Genomic DNA, 17,700 nt, shown 5'->3' with positions numbered 1-17,700 from the left:
CTTGTTCTGTTCATCCTGCTTATGTTGTTTCTCTGTCTTACCTCATTCTCTCTATCTGTTTTCCCTCAACAGTGCGTCTCCATGACAGTATCTCAGAAGAAGGCTTTCATTACCTGGTCTTTGACCTGTAAGTATCTGAGTCAGACACTCTGATCTTCCCTCTTACTTCTGCTGTTAAACAAGATTGATCCTAGATGAGGCCTGTATACTCGCACTTTCCACTTCCTTTCAGCCCTGTTTGGGTGTAATTAACTGTTAATTACAGGAAAATGTAATTGATGTATGACCATTAAACTCTTTTCTCTTTAGCCAGTAGGCCCATTTCTCTTTACCATATAGTAGGGATGCACTGATATGAACATTTTTGAAAGCCAATAAACATAAAACATAAATAAGTTTTGAGAGCCTGATTACAAAAACAAAAGTCTCGACATTAAAAGCCATGTCACAAGCACACAATTATAATGTTCTCAGACTTGCGCTGCACAAGTTGCACTTAAATGTATTTTCCTTTTTGAAGTAATTCCAATCATATTTCAAGCAATTCAAAAGCATCATGGCAAACAGTTCACATCGGAAGTGTCTCTGCTGAAAGAAACAATCCATTATTTATCGGCTTTAACGTATCAGTTAAATTTTCCTACCAGGCCGATGTATATATACATGTTGTGCATCCCTACCATTTAGTCTAAAATACTTTGGTTTATTTCTGACTCCTTTGCTTGAGTTATGTTGACATCGTGTTGAACGAGTCTGAAATGTTGAGGTATAGAGTCCTCTGTGTAACTGCATTGTGTGAGAGCGAGACATATGTGTGTGTAGATTGTAACTGTATGGCCCTCTCTCAGGGCTCTTGTGTCATTAAGACTCTAATAGCGCTAACCCAACACTTAAGTGCCGAACTACGGTGATAAAGCTTCCCTCCATTAGCCACACACTCCTCTACAGGCCTCATGCTCTTTATAGTTTTGAGTTCTCCTCCCTTGAGCCGTTGATAAAGCCTGTATTTCTTCCTGTAGTGTTACTGGTGGAGAACTGTTTGAAGACATTGTCGCAAGAGAATATTACAGTGAAGCAGATGCAAGGTATGTTAAAAAATTCAGCTAAAACCATATCATTGTTTAGTTGTAATATTTTATATATATATATATATATATATATATATATATATATATATTTCTGTATATATATATATATATATATATATATACAATACTGTTCAAAAGTTTGGGGTCTGTTAAAGACAACTATTTAATGTTTTTGAAAGAAGTGCTCACCATGGCTGCATTTATTTAATTAAAAATACTTCAATTTATTTCAAAATAAATGTTTTAAGTAACTGATGTCTGTTTTAATATATTTTAAAATGTAATTTTTCCATGTGATGGCAAATTTTCTGCATCATTACTGTCACATGATCCTTCAGAAATCATTCTAATATGCTGATTTGGTGCTCAAGAAACATTTCATATTACTATCAATGTTGAAAACGTGTGCTGCTTAATATTTGTTTGGAAACAGTGGTTTTTCTTTTCAGGGCAAGAAAAGAAAGTTCATAAGAGCATCATTTATTTAAAATAGAATTTTTTTGAAACAAGAATATTTAATGTTTTCTTGTTGAATAAATGTATTAATATATATATATTTTTCTAAATCGTACTGTCCCCAAACTTTTGAGCGGTTGTGTGTGTGTACTATAGCAGTTATTTAGTGATGTACGCATAGTACCATGGTATTACTGTCTGCAGCCATCTCTGCACCATGGCACCACCGCAGCACTTTACTGTAAGGCCTCAGTGAAGATATTCTGACTCTAATGCTGCCCTTTGGTCTCAGACAGTGAGACAATCATTAAATGCCAGGGCTACGCAACTGATTATTAAACGTGATATTTTTATTTCAAATAATGTCAAGCTATGTAAATACTCTGTGCTTTAACAGGGATGGAAGCTGGCCTGAAATGTGATGTTATTTTTAAACTGCTGCCTGGATAGGCATCCCCTTAAATTTAAGCTTCAGTCCATATCCACTTCATATTCAGCACTAAGCTGGAACAACAAATTTAGTGTCACTTTCCAATTACTTTTGGAAGGCACTCTCCAGACTTACAGTGTAAAGACTGCTTCTGAGAGTTCGCATCAAGGGAGAACAGAGAGAGTTTTTGCTGGGAAGTGCCTCTGTAATGGGATGGAATGGAATGCAGTCCACAGATTTTGCCAAATTTGGACACAAGAAATGCCTTCCTCGCCATCCTTCCTCAAGAGAGCTTCAGGGAATATCTAATGGGGCTCTTTCTTTCCGCAACTGCCATTGCTTTTCTTTCTGCGAGCTCTCTCTTTTTTGCTCTCTCTTTACATGAAAAAATACATTTCTGAATGATTTGGTTTAAGCATGCTTCCAAACAAACAAACATTCCCTCAGAGAGATGTCATCTCCTCCCAACCCTTCCTCTTTCCTCGGGTCATGACCTTTTGAACAGGTTTCAGAGCTCTGTAATGAGCTGCTCCACTCTCTGCATTTATAAACATTCTTTCCAGCTCCACCGGTGCTTATTTATGTCGCCTCACTGTCTATAGAAGTCTTTTTTGAAATGTCTCTCTGCAGTGCAAGTCTGCCGGAGCAACAAATGCCCTATAGAGAGTGTGAGAGACAAATGCTATTCATATTTTTGGGGGGGGAACAATTCAGGATTCTTTGCTGAATAGAGACATTGACAATAGAAATATTTTGTAACATAATAAATCTATCTACTGTCAGTTTTGATCACTTTAATGTATCCTTGCTGAATTAAAAGTGTTGATTTCTGTATATAACAAAAACATCTTACTGACCTCAAACCTTTGAACGGATGTGTATAATGTTACAAAAGCCTTCTATTTCAGATAAATGCTGTTCTTTTGAAATGCTGTTCTTTTTTTTTTTTGAAAAAAAAATTGACAACTGTTTTCAACAATAATTAATGTATGTTAAGCATATTTTAATGATTTCTGAAGGATCATGTGACACTGAAGACTGGAGTCAAATAGAAACAGTTATTTTAAATTGTAAAAAAAAAAAAAAAAAAAAAAAATTACTGTATTTGCTGTATTTATTCAGCTCCAGGAAAAATGTTTTGGCATTTGGATGACATGGTAAATGTATCTTCATTCCCATCCTGAGAGCTACTCTGGTAGCTTTGACAACCATAAAACAAATCAGAGTATTTACCTGTTTATACAAAGCTCAGTCTCTCTGCATAGGCCAGATTCTTCAGCTAGATTTCTTGTGCCTGATCTTCTATCTGGAGTTAGATCCTTGTACTAATGCCTGGATTTCTTTCCCTAATCTGTCCCTTTTTTCCTTCTCCCTGCTTTCTCTCTCTCTCTCTCTCTCTCTCTCTCTCTCTCTCTCTCTCTCTCTCTCTCTCTCTCTCTCTCTCTCTCTCTCTCTCTCTCTCTCTCTCTCTCTCTCTCTCTCTCTCTCTCTCTCTCTCTCTCTCTCTCTCTCTCTCTCTCTCTCTCTCTCTTTCTCAGTCATTGCATCAATCAGATCCTGGAAAGCGTCTGCCACATCCACCAGCATGACATTGTGCACAGGGACCTCAAGGTGAGTCATGCCGTCAGTGTGGCAATGTGCCAATCCTGGAGCTTGCGTCATCCAAACCCTCCTCCTCCTCTTGGCAACACTGTGGCGTCATCAGCACACACTCAAACATGTGCTTGTGACATTAAACACTGTGTGGCTGCTAACTTGTCACTGGAAAACATGGATGGCCGTTTTCTTGCCTGTTTGATTGTTATTTGTGTTTCTTGACGTCAGAGAGTGGCCAGTTGGCTGTGACGAATCCAGAGGGGCGATTTGATGACAAGCACAATGCAGAAAGCAATCAAAGGGATGTTTAATAGAGGATGGAGAGATTTGTTGCTTAAATGCCATCGTTCAGTCTGAACTTCATATTGGATTGAAATTAAACAGTGCTTCCTTGTTGCTTGTCAGAGGTTACAGTAATTTTTCTTTTGTATCTTCACATCTTCCTAGGAGTAGATATAGTAGAGTCTGTGTAGGAGGTGAAATCACGTGTGTTTGCGTGGAAGTGGGTTTTTTTTCTACAATAATGACTGCTAAAAAACAGATCAGTGGCATGTGGTGGACAAAAATGTCTCTAACCCCACCCCTCCAGAACCTCCAACTGAACCGGCCCTTTCCATATTAGTTCACCTCTTCAAAAGTAAAGGCAGACAGAGGAGTGCTGAAGGCAGGCCGGTTGCTATGGAAACTCGTGTGATGTCACAGAGGCTGCAGAACCATGGTATGGTGGTGAGCGTGTGCGGTAGGGACTCATTTTGCCGCCTCTAATTCATCAGAGCGAAAGAGACTGTTGAACACCGTCAGACAGACAAGAGAATCTTACGACAGGGACGTTAGAACCGAACAGGGACAGTCGAGCAGTGGCTAGACTGAAGAAAAAAAAGATTGTAACTGGGGGGACAGAGGGGCTGGTTTGGCTATATAGTATACACTCACCTAAAGGATTATTAGGAACACCTGTTCAATTTCTCATTAATGCAATTATCTAATCAACCAATCACATGGCAGTTGCTTCAATGCATTTAGGGGTGTGGTCCTGGTCAAGACAATCTCCTGAACTCCAAACTGAATGTCAGAATGGGAAAGAAAGGTGATTTAAGCAATTTTGAGCGTGGTATGGTTGTTGGTGCCAGACAGGCCGGTCTGAGTATTTCACAATCTGCTCAGTTACTGGGATTTTCACGCACAACCATTTCTAGGGTTTACAAAGAATGGTGTGAAAAGGGAAAAACATCCAGTATGCGGCAGTCCTGTGGGCGAAAATGCCTTATTGATGCTAGAGGTCAGAGGAGAATGGGCCGACTGATTCAAGCTGATAGAAGAGCAACTTTGACTGAAATAACCACTCGTTACAACCGAGGTATGCAGCAAAGCATTTGTGAAGCCACAACACGCACAACCTTGAGGCAGATGGGCTACAACAGCAGAAGACTGATGAGTCTCGATTTCTGTTGAGACATTCAGATGGTAGAGTCAGAATTTGGCGTAAACAGAATGAGAACATGGATCCATCATGCCTTGTTACCACTGTGCAGGCTGGTGGTGGTGGTGTAATAGTGTGGGGGATGTTTTCTTGGCACACTTTAGGCCCCTTAGTGCCAATTGGGCATCGTTTAAATGCCACGGCCTACCTGAGCATTGTTTCTGACCATGTCCATCCCTTTATGGCCACCATGTACCCATCCTCTGATGGCTACTTCCAATGCACCATGTCACAAAGCTCGAATCATTTCAAATTGGTTTCTTGAACATGACAATGAGTTCACTGTACTAAAATGGCCCCCACAGTCACCAGATCGCAACCCAATAGAGCATCTTTGGGATGTGGTGGAACGGGAGCTTCGTGCCCTGGATGTTCATCCCACAAATCTCCATCAACTGCAAGATGCTGTCCTATCAATGTGGGCCAACATTTCTAAAGAATGCTTTCAGCACCTTGTTGAATCAATGCCACGTAGAATTAAGGCAGTTCTGAAGGCGAAAGGGGGTCAAACACAGTATTAGTATGGTGTTCCTAATAATCCTTTAGGTGAGTGTAAAGAAAAAGTTCACAGAAGATGATGTTATTGTTAATTAAAACTAAAACATTTTTTTAAAAATTGGTAATTGAAATAAAGCTGAAATAAAATAAGTATTAGATAAAAACATTAACTTAAACAAAAAATAGAAATGTTGCTTGCCTTTCTTAACTAACTGATATAAATATGAATAACTAAAATGACTAAAACCTGGGGGGAAAAATAAATCGAATTTTTTTTTAATTATTAAAAAATGATAAAAGTACATAAAGTACTAAAACAACTACAATTAAAATATAAAAATAAAAGGTCATTGAAAATATTAATAAATGTTATATAGTACAGGGGTCAGCAACCTATGGCATATGGGCACGTGACAATAGCTAAAGAGGTGTATGCATTTAATTTAAATAAAGTCCCTCAAACTTGCACACAGGCTTACATTTTGAAGTAATCATTCCTCATAGTCACACAGCCTGTTTTATTAAGTTAGGTACCGGTACTGTAAATACTAATAAACTGAAATTTTAACCTGTGCTAGCGCACAGATCCGACAGTCCATTCGCTTCAGTGGTTATCCTTCTACGTGCCATAAGGTTTCCAAATGCTGATGTGGTATGTAAATAATACTAAAATAATAACATTGTCACATTTTTGTGCCCTTGAATTAAGTGAAAAGAACCGTTGTTCCAACAAATGTAAGGTTGACCTTCTATTTATCTAGAAAAGTAGCAATTTATTTATCTTATTTATTCTTCTACTAATTTATCTATTATCTGCAATTCAGTGTTGATTGTTTGCTGTTTTTTTATGTTGATACCAGTTTCAAGTTCTAAAAACTGATTCAAAAATAAATCTTTGAGCTCTTAAAAAAAAAGATAAGGAGGATGTGATGCCCAGCATTTCAAACTTTTGACCTTTAGACATTTTTTTGGCTTGGCTTATGAATATTCCTTAGTTTACATCATTGGGCAGTCTAGGAAAGTAATCTTCTGTCAGTATGATTTAAAGGGATAGTTCACCCAAAAAATCTTTTATCACTTACTCACTGTTAAGTTGTTAGGTTAGCTTCCTCTTTATATGCATTCAAGTCAGCTTTGAAAACACATCTTTTTTCTCAGGCGTACTCATAACTGTGGATATGTAGCCTTAGTGAGTTAAAATGTTATACTATGAAATTTGTACGATGTTTGTTTTTATTGTGTTTTTATTTGTGTTTTTGTGAAGCACCTTGGTCAGCAGAAATGCTGTTTTAAGGTGCTATATAAATAAAAGTGACCTTGATAAAAGTGACCTTAAGTTGTTCCAAACCTGTATGAGTTTCTTCTGTTGAACGCAAAAGAAGATTTTTTAAAGAATGTTGGCAATCAAACAGTTGACGCCGGTAGCAATTGACTTCCATAGTTGAAAAAAAAAAACTAAGTCAATGGCTAGCATCAACTGTCTGGTTACCAACATTCTTTAAAATATCTTCTTTTGCATTCAACAGAAGAAACTCATACAGGTTTGGAAGTGAGTTAAGGGTGAGTAAATGATTTTTGGGTGAACTATCCCTTTAATTAATATTTATTATAACAAGCCATCACCATGTCATGATGTCACAGAAAGTCTGTTGCATGCAGCTCACTATAAAACTTGTTCCGGCAGTTGTTGTAGGGTGGCTGCGCTGTGTCCGGGTCAGGGCTGTGTCTGCAGCATACAGAGGCAGCGGGGTGTGTGGGACAGCGGGGCGAGAGAGCAGCTCACCCCTGCTCTCGTAGCATGAGATAACAAGCCCTCCTCTCTGTCTCTTCATGAATTATGCAGCTCAGAGCAATGGGTGTGCTGTCATAACTATCGGTCCGCTTTACACACAGACACCAGTAAGATAAAGACACCACGTGCAATCTCTCCCTTCTTTTCGCACACATATACAAGCATGCACACTATTTCTGTCTCTCCTCTGACTTGGTTCCCTCTGTAGTTCGAGACCGGATCTCAGTATTCCTACAGTGTGGTGATGAAACGCTGTCCTCATAGAACATGCTGGATACGTTTATGTCCTTTAATGCAGATCACAGCTGATTAAACTCAGCCTCGGTATGTTTGATCATCACCTTTAGCATTCTCATGCACAGAATAAGTGAGCAGCCGTATGGGAGGGAATGCCTGTCGACTGCACTTTATAATTCTTTTGGCTCACATTTAGTTTTTTCATGCTGTACACTATAATGTTGTTTTAGTGTTTTATTTTTAAGTTATTTAGATGAAATTGTGTAGAATTGTAAAGGTGCAGAATGTTTGCGAGCCGAAAACAGTAATATCAACAGGAATACAGGAATACATTCAACAGGAATGTACGGTTGTGAATTTCTTGTGAGATTTCACCTCAGATTTTGGACCAGGTTCAAGTTGGTCATGCTGATTCGCCACAATGTCCAACAGAAAGTAGCTTGATTTTAAAAAAAGTGACTTCTGTTTGCTGTGCTTCATACATTGACGGTGGACCTTTTTTGAGCGCAAATTTTTGCTACTGTGGCCTCAACTTAACTCAAGATCACTTTTGGCCTCAAAAATGGCACACTACACCTTTATGTTTTATGGTAACATTCACAGCATTTGGAGATTTCGGTGTTGATATACCCATTTTATGTTCTCCTTTGCTCTTTCACACTCACTTATCTATGTCTACTCTCTCATTTTCTTTCTCACTATTCCTCCTTCCTTTCTTGTCTCCTACCCTTTTCTCTTTCATGTGTCCTCTTATAGCCAGAGAACCTGCTATTGGCCAGTAAGATGAAGGGGGCGGCAGTGAAGCTGGCTGATTTTGGCCTTGCCATCGAGGTGCAGGGAGATCAGCAGGCCTGGTTCGGTAAGACTCCTTTGCTTTTCCTTCAACTCGTTGGTAGCCTGATCTCTTAAAGGGATTTGGCTTGAAGGCATTGTAGATCATCTTGATGCAAGATTGAATTAAATTCAAGAGACCAAATGAATTTCACTGGTTTCTCATACATTACAACATTCGCTGATTTTCAAGCAGTGTTTCCCTTATTGCTCGGTTTGCTCTCTATGGCATCTTTGGCTCTTGTGGGACTGGAGAACTCTGGAGAGTAGCCAGCTTGTGTTTTTATACTGTGCTCATGGGAAATATGGAGTTTAATGTTCTTTTTGAGTCAAGACTACTCACTTGAACCAAGTCAGAGGTCACAGACGACAAAGCCAGTGAACAAATTAAAAATAAGCTTTTCCAAAATTGTGGGAATTTCTAATATGCTTTTTCACATTATACAGCCTTTAAGAAATATCTATTTTTATGCACATCTCAAGCACATCTGCACATCTTTTTTTCACAAACTATTTTGTGTTTAATACAAACTGAAATGTTGTTGCCTGTTGAAGATTTTGTGAGTGAAATCAGTTCATTTTAGATGTATGTAAATCACAATATGGCCTTACAGGTTTTGCAGGCACCCCTGGATACCTCTCGCCTGAAGTCCTGAGAAAGGATCCATATGGCAAGCCAGTGGATATCTGGGCCTGTGGTAAGATTTTCACTGGTTTTATTTAAAGTGTCATTTAAATAGTCTATTTTTTCTAGTGTCCTGTAGTGTCATGTATTTGTCCACTTTTATGAATAATCGGTGTACTAAATATGTGATTCAGTCTCTTTACTTTGGAAGAAGAGTGGATTAGTATTTAAATAGTTATTAATTTGTGTGTCCTGGGCAGGTGTGATCTTGTATATCCTGCTGGTGGGTTACCCTCCTTTCTGGGATGAGGATCAGCACAAACTGTATCTACAGATCAAGGCTGGAGCCTATGACGTGAGTGATCACACACACTGTTTCCCTTAATGAGTTCTCACTGCTTTATAATGTAATTACACTGTTTTAGATCTAATCAGGCCTGTTCCATTGAAGGAAACACATCCACCCCAATATTCAGATCAGTGGTTGACCAATATGAGATTTTCAATGTTGGATTCTCATTACTTTTTGTCAAGTAGACCTATAGATCCATACCCAGTAGATCCAAATCAAAACTTTGGAAGTCAGTAGTATATTTTTAGTGTTTTTGAAAGACCTCTCTTTTGCTCAATGAAGTCTGGATTTATTTGATACCGCAAAATACCGTAAAATCGGTAACATTGTACATTATTATTACAATTTAAAATGACTGTTTTGTATTTTAATATATACTTCAAAATGTTTTATTTATTCCTGTGAAGGCAAAGCTGATTGTTTAGCAGTCATTACTCCAGTTACATGATCCTTCAGAAATCATTTTAATATGCTGATTTGATGCTCAAGAGAAACATTTCTTATTTTATTAATGTAATGTCTTAATAATGTTAAAAAACAGTTATGCTGCTTCACATTTTTGTGAAAATTGTGATTATTTTTTCTGTTTTTGTTAAATAGAAAGTCAAAATTTTGAGCAGCAAAAGCAGCATTTGTTTAAAATAGAAATATTGTGTTAGAATGTAAAGGTCTTTACTGTCCCTTTAGGTCAATTTAATACATCCTTGCTGAATAAAAGTATTAATTTCTTTCTAAAAACTTTTGAACGGTAGTGCACATGTGTGAAAGAAAAACTTCTTGTTTTCACATCACAACCTATGGTTCCCCAGTTGTGTTTCTCCATCATTCTCCAGCTTGGTGATGGAGCAGTGCCGGAAGAAATTCAACTTTCAAAACGCCTACTTTTCACTCCAGGCAAAATTGCTCCACACTGCACCCATATCTGATCTAATTAAAGCAGACGTTTAGTAAACAGTCGAACAGTAAAAGCATGTCAAACAAAAGGCCTGTTTATTTGAAAAAGTGCCTGTAACCCAGTTTAAGCGGCATTTGGCTCAATCAGTAACAGAAAGTGAAAGGCCTTTCATTAGTCTTTTATTGCCCATCAACTTGTTGACAGAGAAGCTCTCATGGCCGTCCTCATACAGAGATTTCAGTGCCACCTCATCGACCCAAGAGTGATGAGCCCAGATTGAAGCCTTTGTTAATATTTAATTGGTTGGGATAGAGAGCCAAGTTACTCAATAATAAATGATGGCAGCCCCCTCCTCTAGAGCTCAGCAGTGGAACATACAACCGAGGAGTCTTCTTCATTATCATCTCCTCAAACCCCAAAGGAAAACAGTTTACAGTGGGATCTTTCCCATTAACACTATTCTATATAGCTGATATGAGGTTACAACAGTCTTGCAGATAGCATCGTCATCGTGTCATACGTTTGTCTAAACAGTCCAGCATGATCATAGTATGGATTCATACTAATTTGATTTAATGTGTGCTTTCAAAATCCCTCTTAACTAGCCTCACTAAGTGCATGGGAGTATAGCATGCTTGTTGTGTTTGTTGCATAGTGGTGTTGTCCATTTGATGGAGTGCTGCAGTGTGGGAGAGATGTGATTATGAAGGCCAGTTTTGGTTTCAGTATTTTCAGTCACCCAGGTGGAAGACTACTCTTCCAGCCATCACTTTAGATACTCTGCTCTAATCTTATTCAAATCCATTACAGGCCATGGAAGCCATTGATCTGTGTGTTTGTCCATGTCAGTATACATTTCAGCTCTCAGTTTCATACAAAAGTCTGAGATAGTGAAAATGCTTCTATTTTTCATTATTTTCTTATGTAGTACAAATTTTCATTACTGTTTATATTATCAGTATTAGCAAAACTAGTTGGGTGCAAAGTTGAATTAACATTGTTGAATTCAGAATTAGTACTTGTTTTGTCGTCTTTTTGCATTGATGTCAGCAGTGCTCAAGCTTCATGAACTCAACAAGTTTGTGTAAAACCTGATGATCGTGTTCTCCAGTATGATTTAAGATGATTTAAAGAGCATCTTGAGCTTCAATGGAAGAACATCTGACCATCTGTACAAAATCGCACGATCAATGTCACAAATTTACTTGTGATTAGTGATCTTGAAATATTGACTTCACATTTATTTTTGTAGGGCTTTTCACAATGCATTTCCTTACAAAGCAGCTATACATAAAATGCATGTTTAAATGTAAAAATGGGCTTTAATGAACCAGGAATCTACCATTATAAATAAATACAAATATAAATAAACTATACCAGTGGTTCTCAACTGCTTTGGTCATGGGACCCACATTTTCCCATTGTCAATACGCTGCGACCCAAATATTTATGAATTTGAACCAAGCAAATTTATTTCTCAAAAAAGGGTTAACCCACCATGCCCACTTTACTTAACATACACCTAAATTGTAAGAATACCACTAACACTTACGAATAAACAGGATAAGGAAAGGCTATTAAAAAAACTAGTTTTTGTTAATCGTACAAAAAGGTATGACCCACCACAGTCATCACAAATATGTAAAATAGTGCAAATAATGAAAATATTGGGGGATTTTGGGTTATGGAAACTATAGTTACCATGGTAAATACACAATATCAGACATCCCACCCTGCAAAAACTAATTTCCGGGAGGTAGCACACCCTCATTTTCAGGTTTAAAATGAAACAAACCTCAGGTTTTCAGTGTAGACCTCAATATACCTCACCAAGAAAACTCAATCATCTTTCTCTCTTGTTTTTTCATGTCTTAGTTTCCCTCTCCAGAGTGGGACACTGTTACCCCAGAGGCCAAAAACCTTATCAACCAGATGCTGACCATCAACCCAGCGAAGAGGATCACGGCTGACCAAGCAATCAAGCATCCATGGATCTGCGTAAGTGTCCTGGACTTAAACCCAAAGCACTTTTCGATATATCTTTCAGGGCTGGTTTATATTGCGTCACCCAGCCTGTCACGATTACATGCACCAACTGGCATAATGTCAAAGAGCTTACAGTTCCAGTCTGCAATGAAATAAACATTTGCTAGCCTGTTTGGTTGATGAAAAACTTTAAATGAGACTTTATATCCAATTTGTATTATATACAATCTGTCATAACATACTGTATCTGAATAAAGATTTGTCCTGAGGACTGACATCTTTCTCTCACACTTAGCAACGCTCCACTGTCGCCTCCATGATGCATCGCCAAGAAACCGTTGAGTGTCTGCGCAAGTTCAACGCCCGTAGAAAACTCAAGGTCTGAATCATTCATTGCTAACACAATAAGGTTCTATATTTTGTTAACATTAGTTAATGCACTGGCTAATATGAATAAGTGCAAAACTGTATTAATCTAGGTTACTTTCCATAGCCATCATTATTGCTCGCTCCAAATCTATGATTGTTTGAAGACTTTGTCCTTTTCTAGATAAGATACTAAAGTAGCGCTTGTGTCTCCTGTAGGGGGCCATTTTGACCACCATGCTGGTGTCCAGGAACTTCTCAGGTGAATGCCTTATTAGCTTCTGAATTATGAATAAGACTTGTGATCATACATTGAGAACAGTATGTTATGTTTATGTAGTTTCTTTCAAAACTTTGATTTTATAATCTGGCCTCACTTTCCTGACTGCATAGAGGCATTTGGGCTTTGCTTTTGGTTGCTTTGTTATGAAACAAATTGGGTAAGTTTTTCTGTGATCCCGGAGAGGCTGAGCTTCTGCCTTGAGTAAGCCTCTCCAAAACGACATGCTCTTTTGTCCAATAGTGGGTCGGCAGCACACCAGCCCCGCCACCCCCACCACCAGCACAGCTGCAATGGCACAGGAAGGTATGTGAGATGGGCACTAGGGGGCCGTTGCCCACTTTCAGCCTCAGCATGTGACCAAGGGGAGCCTGCTATACCCCTGCGAACGCACGGGCACTGAAACTCTTCTGAGAGGCCATTCGCTATGCAGAGAATACTTAACACACGCTCCAGGGTTTGGGTTCGTTGACTGAATTTAGAATATTTCAATTCTTAGTTGATTCAATAGAAATCTTGCGTGACTGCATATCTTGTCAGTAATACAATTTAAGTAAATTGATGCGTATAAAACTTGTAATTCAGTCACTCCCAACCCTGAGACGCATTCGTAACCCTTTGTGGCTTTTGACCAAAGTCTAGGATGAAGGTGCCCTTTCCTGTCAGAGGCGACCTTTGCCTTTAGTCTGCACTGAACATCTTTACACAAGTGCTGTGAACTTGTCAGAAGATGTTTTGTGTCATTTTCAGCGGGTTGGGATGGTAAGAAGAGTATCACAAAAACATGTATTATGGCTTCCAAATGGTGTCTCTCTGGAAACATAATGCATTATGGGTTTGCGCTCTTGGTGATGGTCCAGGGATACTCCGGTGGAGGTATTTCGACCCGAGTCACCTTAAGCAACAGCATCATATTTAAGGTTTTCATTACAGATTAAGTGGCCTTTATTTATGTTGATGGTTTCTTAAGGTGGCTCGTTCTCCTTGTATACTGTACCTCAGTCACAGTCAGGTCGGCTTTCGGTCAACCAGCTGCACTGGTATGAAATTGTGGGTAGATGCTGACATGCATTTGCCTGTTGTAAGAATGAATGTCTACATCCTGTATGTATTAGAAATAGCATGGTTTTAAGGGAAGACTTACTGAGAAGAACCACAGTACCGAAGTCTTCACAGCGGGGATCGCTGTGTGGTGCTTATAAAGCACCTTTCAGCATGTCTTCGGGTGTCTTTGTGCATGGAGGACACGAAGCAACAGGGATCCACATGTCCTTCTGTCTTGCTTTTTGTTTCTTGCCCCTCTCCTCATGTATATGTCTTAATGAAAGTGGCATGTCTGTGAACGCTCTGCCAATTGCTTCTGTTGCTTTACAATGATACTTAAAGGTGCAGTATGCTATTTCTTGATGTAGTTGTTGAACACTGTTGATATTTGAAATCAACCCAAACAAACACACCCCTCCCTTCATTGCTTTGCCGCCAAAATGCACAAACATGTAATGCAAGAGTTTTTTTTATCATAGCAGAAACAAAGCAAAATCATGCTTTGCGAAAAAAAAAGTGAAGAGGACAAGCAGACGACAAGGAAGCACAAAAAATGCACCTACAGTATACAAGAGTATATACACTATATAATGTTACTCAAGGATGGAGCAGAAACATCGCAACCTCTGCATCCATTTTCAGGCCTTCCTGCTTGGGTCTCACCAGTGTTGGAAAGCTTTTCTAATATTAACACAGGTCCTAAAGCTCTTGTTTGATCATACCCCTTCTTTTTCCAGTGAGCTTTTCTCTTTTGTAATCTAAACTTAAAGTCTTTCTTCAAATATCCCTCTTGCTCAGCTCACTGTCTCTCCTCTCCCATCATTAGTATACATCCCCTACTGCTGTAGCAGCTGTAGCAGATTATTTAAGCCTCACAAGTACATCTAATTTAATCAGAGGCAGTTGTTTACAATGTGATATATCAGCCAGGCCATTTAATTAGCTGCTCTTTGACTTTTTTGAAAGACACTGCCAATAACCATGCCCACTTGTGAGTTTATTTAATTTGAGCAAATTTGTCTAATTTCAGCACACACAATTTATACTTGTACACCGTCATTTAAAATTTTGGGGTCAGTATTTTTGGGCTCAAATTTTAAACGTTTTTTTTATATATATATTATTTTTATAAGAAGCCTTCCATGCTCACTAAGACTGAAGTATTTGAAAGATACTGTAAAAACTATATAATAACTGTTTTCTGTTTTAAAATGTAAAAAAAAATTATTTGATGGCAAAGCTGAATTTTCAGCATCATTACTCAGTCTTTAGTGTCACATGATCCTTCAGAAATCATTCTAATATGCAGATTTTCTGCTTTAGAAAAAGTTCTTATTATTATCAATGTTGAAAACAGTTCATATATTTTTGGAAAATGTGATCTATTTTTTTTAAAAGATTCTTTCACGAATAGAAATACTTTTTTTATTTTTTATTAGAAATCTTTTGTAACTTATGAAAGTCTTTATTGTGCCTTTTGATCAATTTAGTGCATTATTTCTTTATAAAAAGTATGAATTTCTTCTCTTTTTAAAAAAAATCTTACTGACCTGAAACTTTTGAACAGTATTGTGTACAGTACATGATCACTTACTCGGCCATCATCCACCCTGTTCTCTCTATTGGCAGTGGCACTGACCATTTAAAAAAACCTCTTATCAGTCCACCGCTACCCTCTCTAACTCATGCTAAATTCGTTTTTTATTAATTTCACACTATCAACAGGTGCAGCACACAAACTCATTTGATGCATTATACATTTTCAATTACGAGACCAGTTTAATTACGAGCACATAAGCTGAACAGATCAGAAAAAAGGCCTTATCGTCCAACCACTCAGTCCTCTCATGAATCAGCAGTTCAGCTCTAGAGTGCTAGAGTGAACTGAAGCAGACATAGGCATTGGTTTGTCAGATCTGCATGGAGTCGTGTGCAGGAGAGATGCCTTCAGTGATGACAGCAGGCCAGGCAGGAGATGGCTCTGCACAGCATGGTCCCAGCATGAACAAAAAATCCTCTAGTTTTGCTTTGAGTTGCTTGACTACTTTGTTTGCCACAGCTGTTTTTCTTTTTAATAATCCGTTGATTGATTTATCTTACCTTTTTCCCTTTTTGCATTCTTTCCTACCTCTATCTACTTTTGAAGGTAAGGGAATTTGAAGATCATACTTATAAAGTCTACTCATATCCTTGTTTTGTTTTTTTATTTGTTGGCATTGTGTCTGATTTGATCTGTTTCGCCTTTTAAACCACGTTTCTGTTTATGAGAACACAGGATAGGATGTGCTCATAGAAAGTGTTTAATACCAAACTGAGGTGGTCTTTCATGTTTCTTGGTGGAGAGAATCTTCTAGCCACTTTATATGATGCCAGTGCTTTGGTGTTTGCTTGTGTCATGGGTCTAGGTGGCATTTTTACTGCCCAATGGATGGATGGTATTCCGTGTCATGTGGCATTGTTATTTATGTACTATTGTATTCATTCATATTTTGAATTGACATTTTATATATATATATTAAATTTTCATTTTAATTTAAGCTTTAGTAATTTTATGTGCTTTGTCATTTAAGTTTTTTTGAAAAATATTTCTTTTTATGCATTTTAGCCGATCATTTACACAACAACGGCATTTTGGGGGCCTGAAAACGGAAACTTTTGAAAAGGGGTTTCAAAGTGCAAGTTTTTAAAAACGATACCGTTATAGTCTCTAAACCTTCAAAAATGTACATTTGTGAAAACGGTGACGTATTACATGCTCATTCTATAGGCGCATAGTTTTTCTTTACTAAGTTGCCAACTACTGGCCTGACATGCATAATACAGCGTTTTTAATCGTTTACTCATAAGGATCCGTGTAAAACGGGATTGTTTTGTAACGTTTTGTCTGTACGCAAAAAAAATGCAAAGGAAAAACCTCGCCGTTTTTAGTACTGTACATCGTTGACATGTAAACGTGCCCTTGGTAATTTTAGTACTTAAACTTAATTATTTCATTTTTATTTTTAATTTTCTAGTTTAAGTTTGTTTTTCATCTAATATTTTTATTTTATTTTCAATTACCCAAAACAATTTTTAATAGTTTTAGTCAAGAATAACAACTGGTTTATACAGTAAAGGAACAACAATTGTAGATGTCAGTAACTAGTCAGTTCATCAAACGATTTTGCATATCTAAGTGTTTAATTTTTTTTCTCTCATCTTTCAGCATGCAAAAGTTTACTGAACAAAAAGTCTGACGGCGTGAAGGTAAGCCCACACACATATTATGAACCTCTTTCTCATTAAGTTCTTGAATCAGCATTGGCATCATAAAATAAAATGTTTTTGTATCATAAACAAATGCACAGTTTTCCCCCAGTTTTTATGTTTAAATGATGTTTCCTCCATATTTATTTTCCTTCTTTTAAGGGCATATTGTAAACAGAACTGACAGTCAAGCTAACCAGCAAATGGCTGGCACAATTCAAAGACATTAAATACACTCTCTGTTTTCTCATTTAAAATGATTAGCTGTTTATATGATATATTTTCAGTGTGTTAATATCCCACTGAGGAGGCCCATTTGTTAGTCCTGAGTCAGGGTCAAATCTGTTGAAGCAGAGAGACTTTCTCAACCCTGTGCCATCTCTGTGCATGCAGTGAATCGTCAGCCTTTCACCAAGCAACTGTGAAGCAACAGTTTCTCTAAATGAAACGAGTCTTATCAATAAATCAATTTCAGCAGTTTAACACTTTTCAACTGTT

General features: G+C 37.8%; 1 protein-coding gene across 30 annotated transcripts in view; it reads left to right on the top strand.

Annotated features, from left to right (window-relative positions):
* camk2g2 (calcium/calmodulin-dependent protein kinase (CaM kinase) II gamma 2) overlaps positions 1 to 17,700 on the top strand; it is a 63,001-nt gene that overhangs the window by 28,473 nt on the left and 16,828 nt on the right. For 17 of the 30 annotated variants that reach the window (XM_056256277.1, XM_056256275.1, XM_056256272.1 and 14 more), the window contains exons 4-14: positions 73 to 127; positions 1,020 to 1,085; positions 3,513 to 3,585; positions 8,334 to 8,436; positions 9,023 to 9,106; positions 9,294 to 9,388; positions 12,156 to 12,278; positions 12,562 to 12,645; positions 12,852 to 12,894; positions 13,156 to 13,218; positions 17,162 to 17,202. In XM_056256277.1, the coding sequence (XP_056112252.1) occupies positions 73 to 127; positions 1,020 to 1,085; positions 3,513 to 3,585; positions 8,334 to 8,436; positions 9,023 to 9,106; positions 9,294 to 9,388; positions 12,156 to 12,278; positions 12,562 to 12,645; positions 12,852 to 12,894; positions 13,156 to 13,218; positions 17,162 to 17,202 (830 nt within the window). The remainder of the gene's footprint in view (positions 1 to 72; positions 128 to 1,019; positions 1,086 to 3,512; positions 3,586 to 8,333; positions 8,437 to 9,022; positions 9,107 to 9,293; positions 9,389 to 12,155; positions 12,279 to 12,561; positions 12,646 to 12,851; positions 12,895 to 13,155; positions 13,219 to 17,161; positions 17,203 to 17,700) is intronic. The other 13 variants (XM_056256276.1, XM_056256280.1, XM_056256287.1 and 10 more) reach the window with 1 other exon arrangement.

The sequence above is a fragment of the Rhinichthys klamathensis genome, unplaced genomic scaffold, assembly GCF_029890125.1.
Source record: "Rhinichthys klamathensis goyatoka isolate OS25496 unplaced genomic scaffold, OSU_Roscu_1.1 h1tg000126l_1, whole genome shotgun sequence".
Classification (NCBI taxonomy): domain Eukaryota; kingdom Metazoa; phylum Chordata; class Actinopteri; order Cypriniformes; family Leuciscidae; genus Rhinichthys; species Rhinichthys klamathensis.
This window is presented reverse-complemented; position numbering and strand designations above follow the sequence as displayed.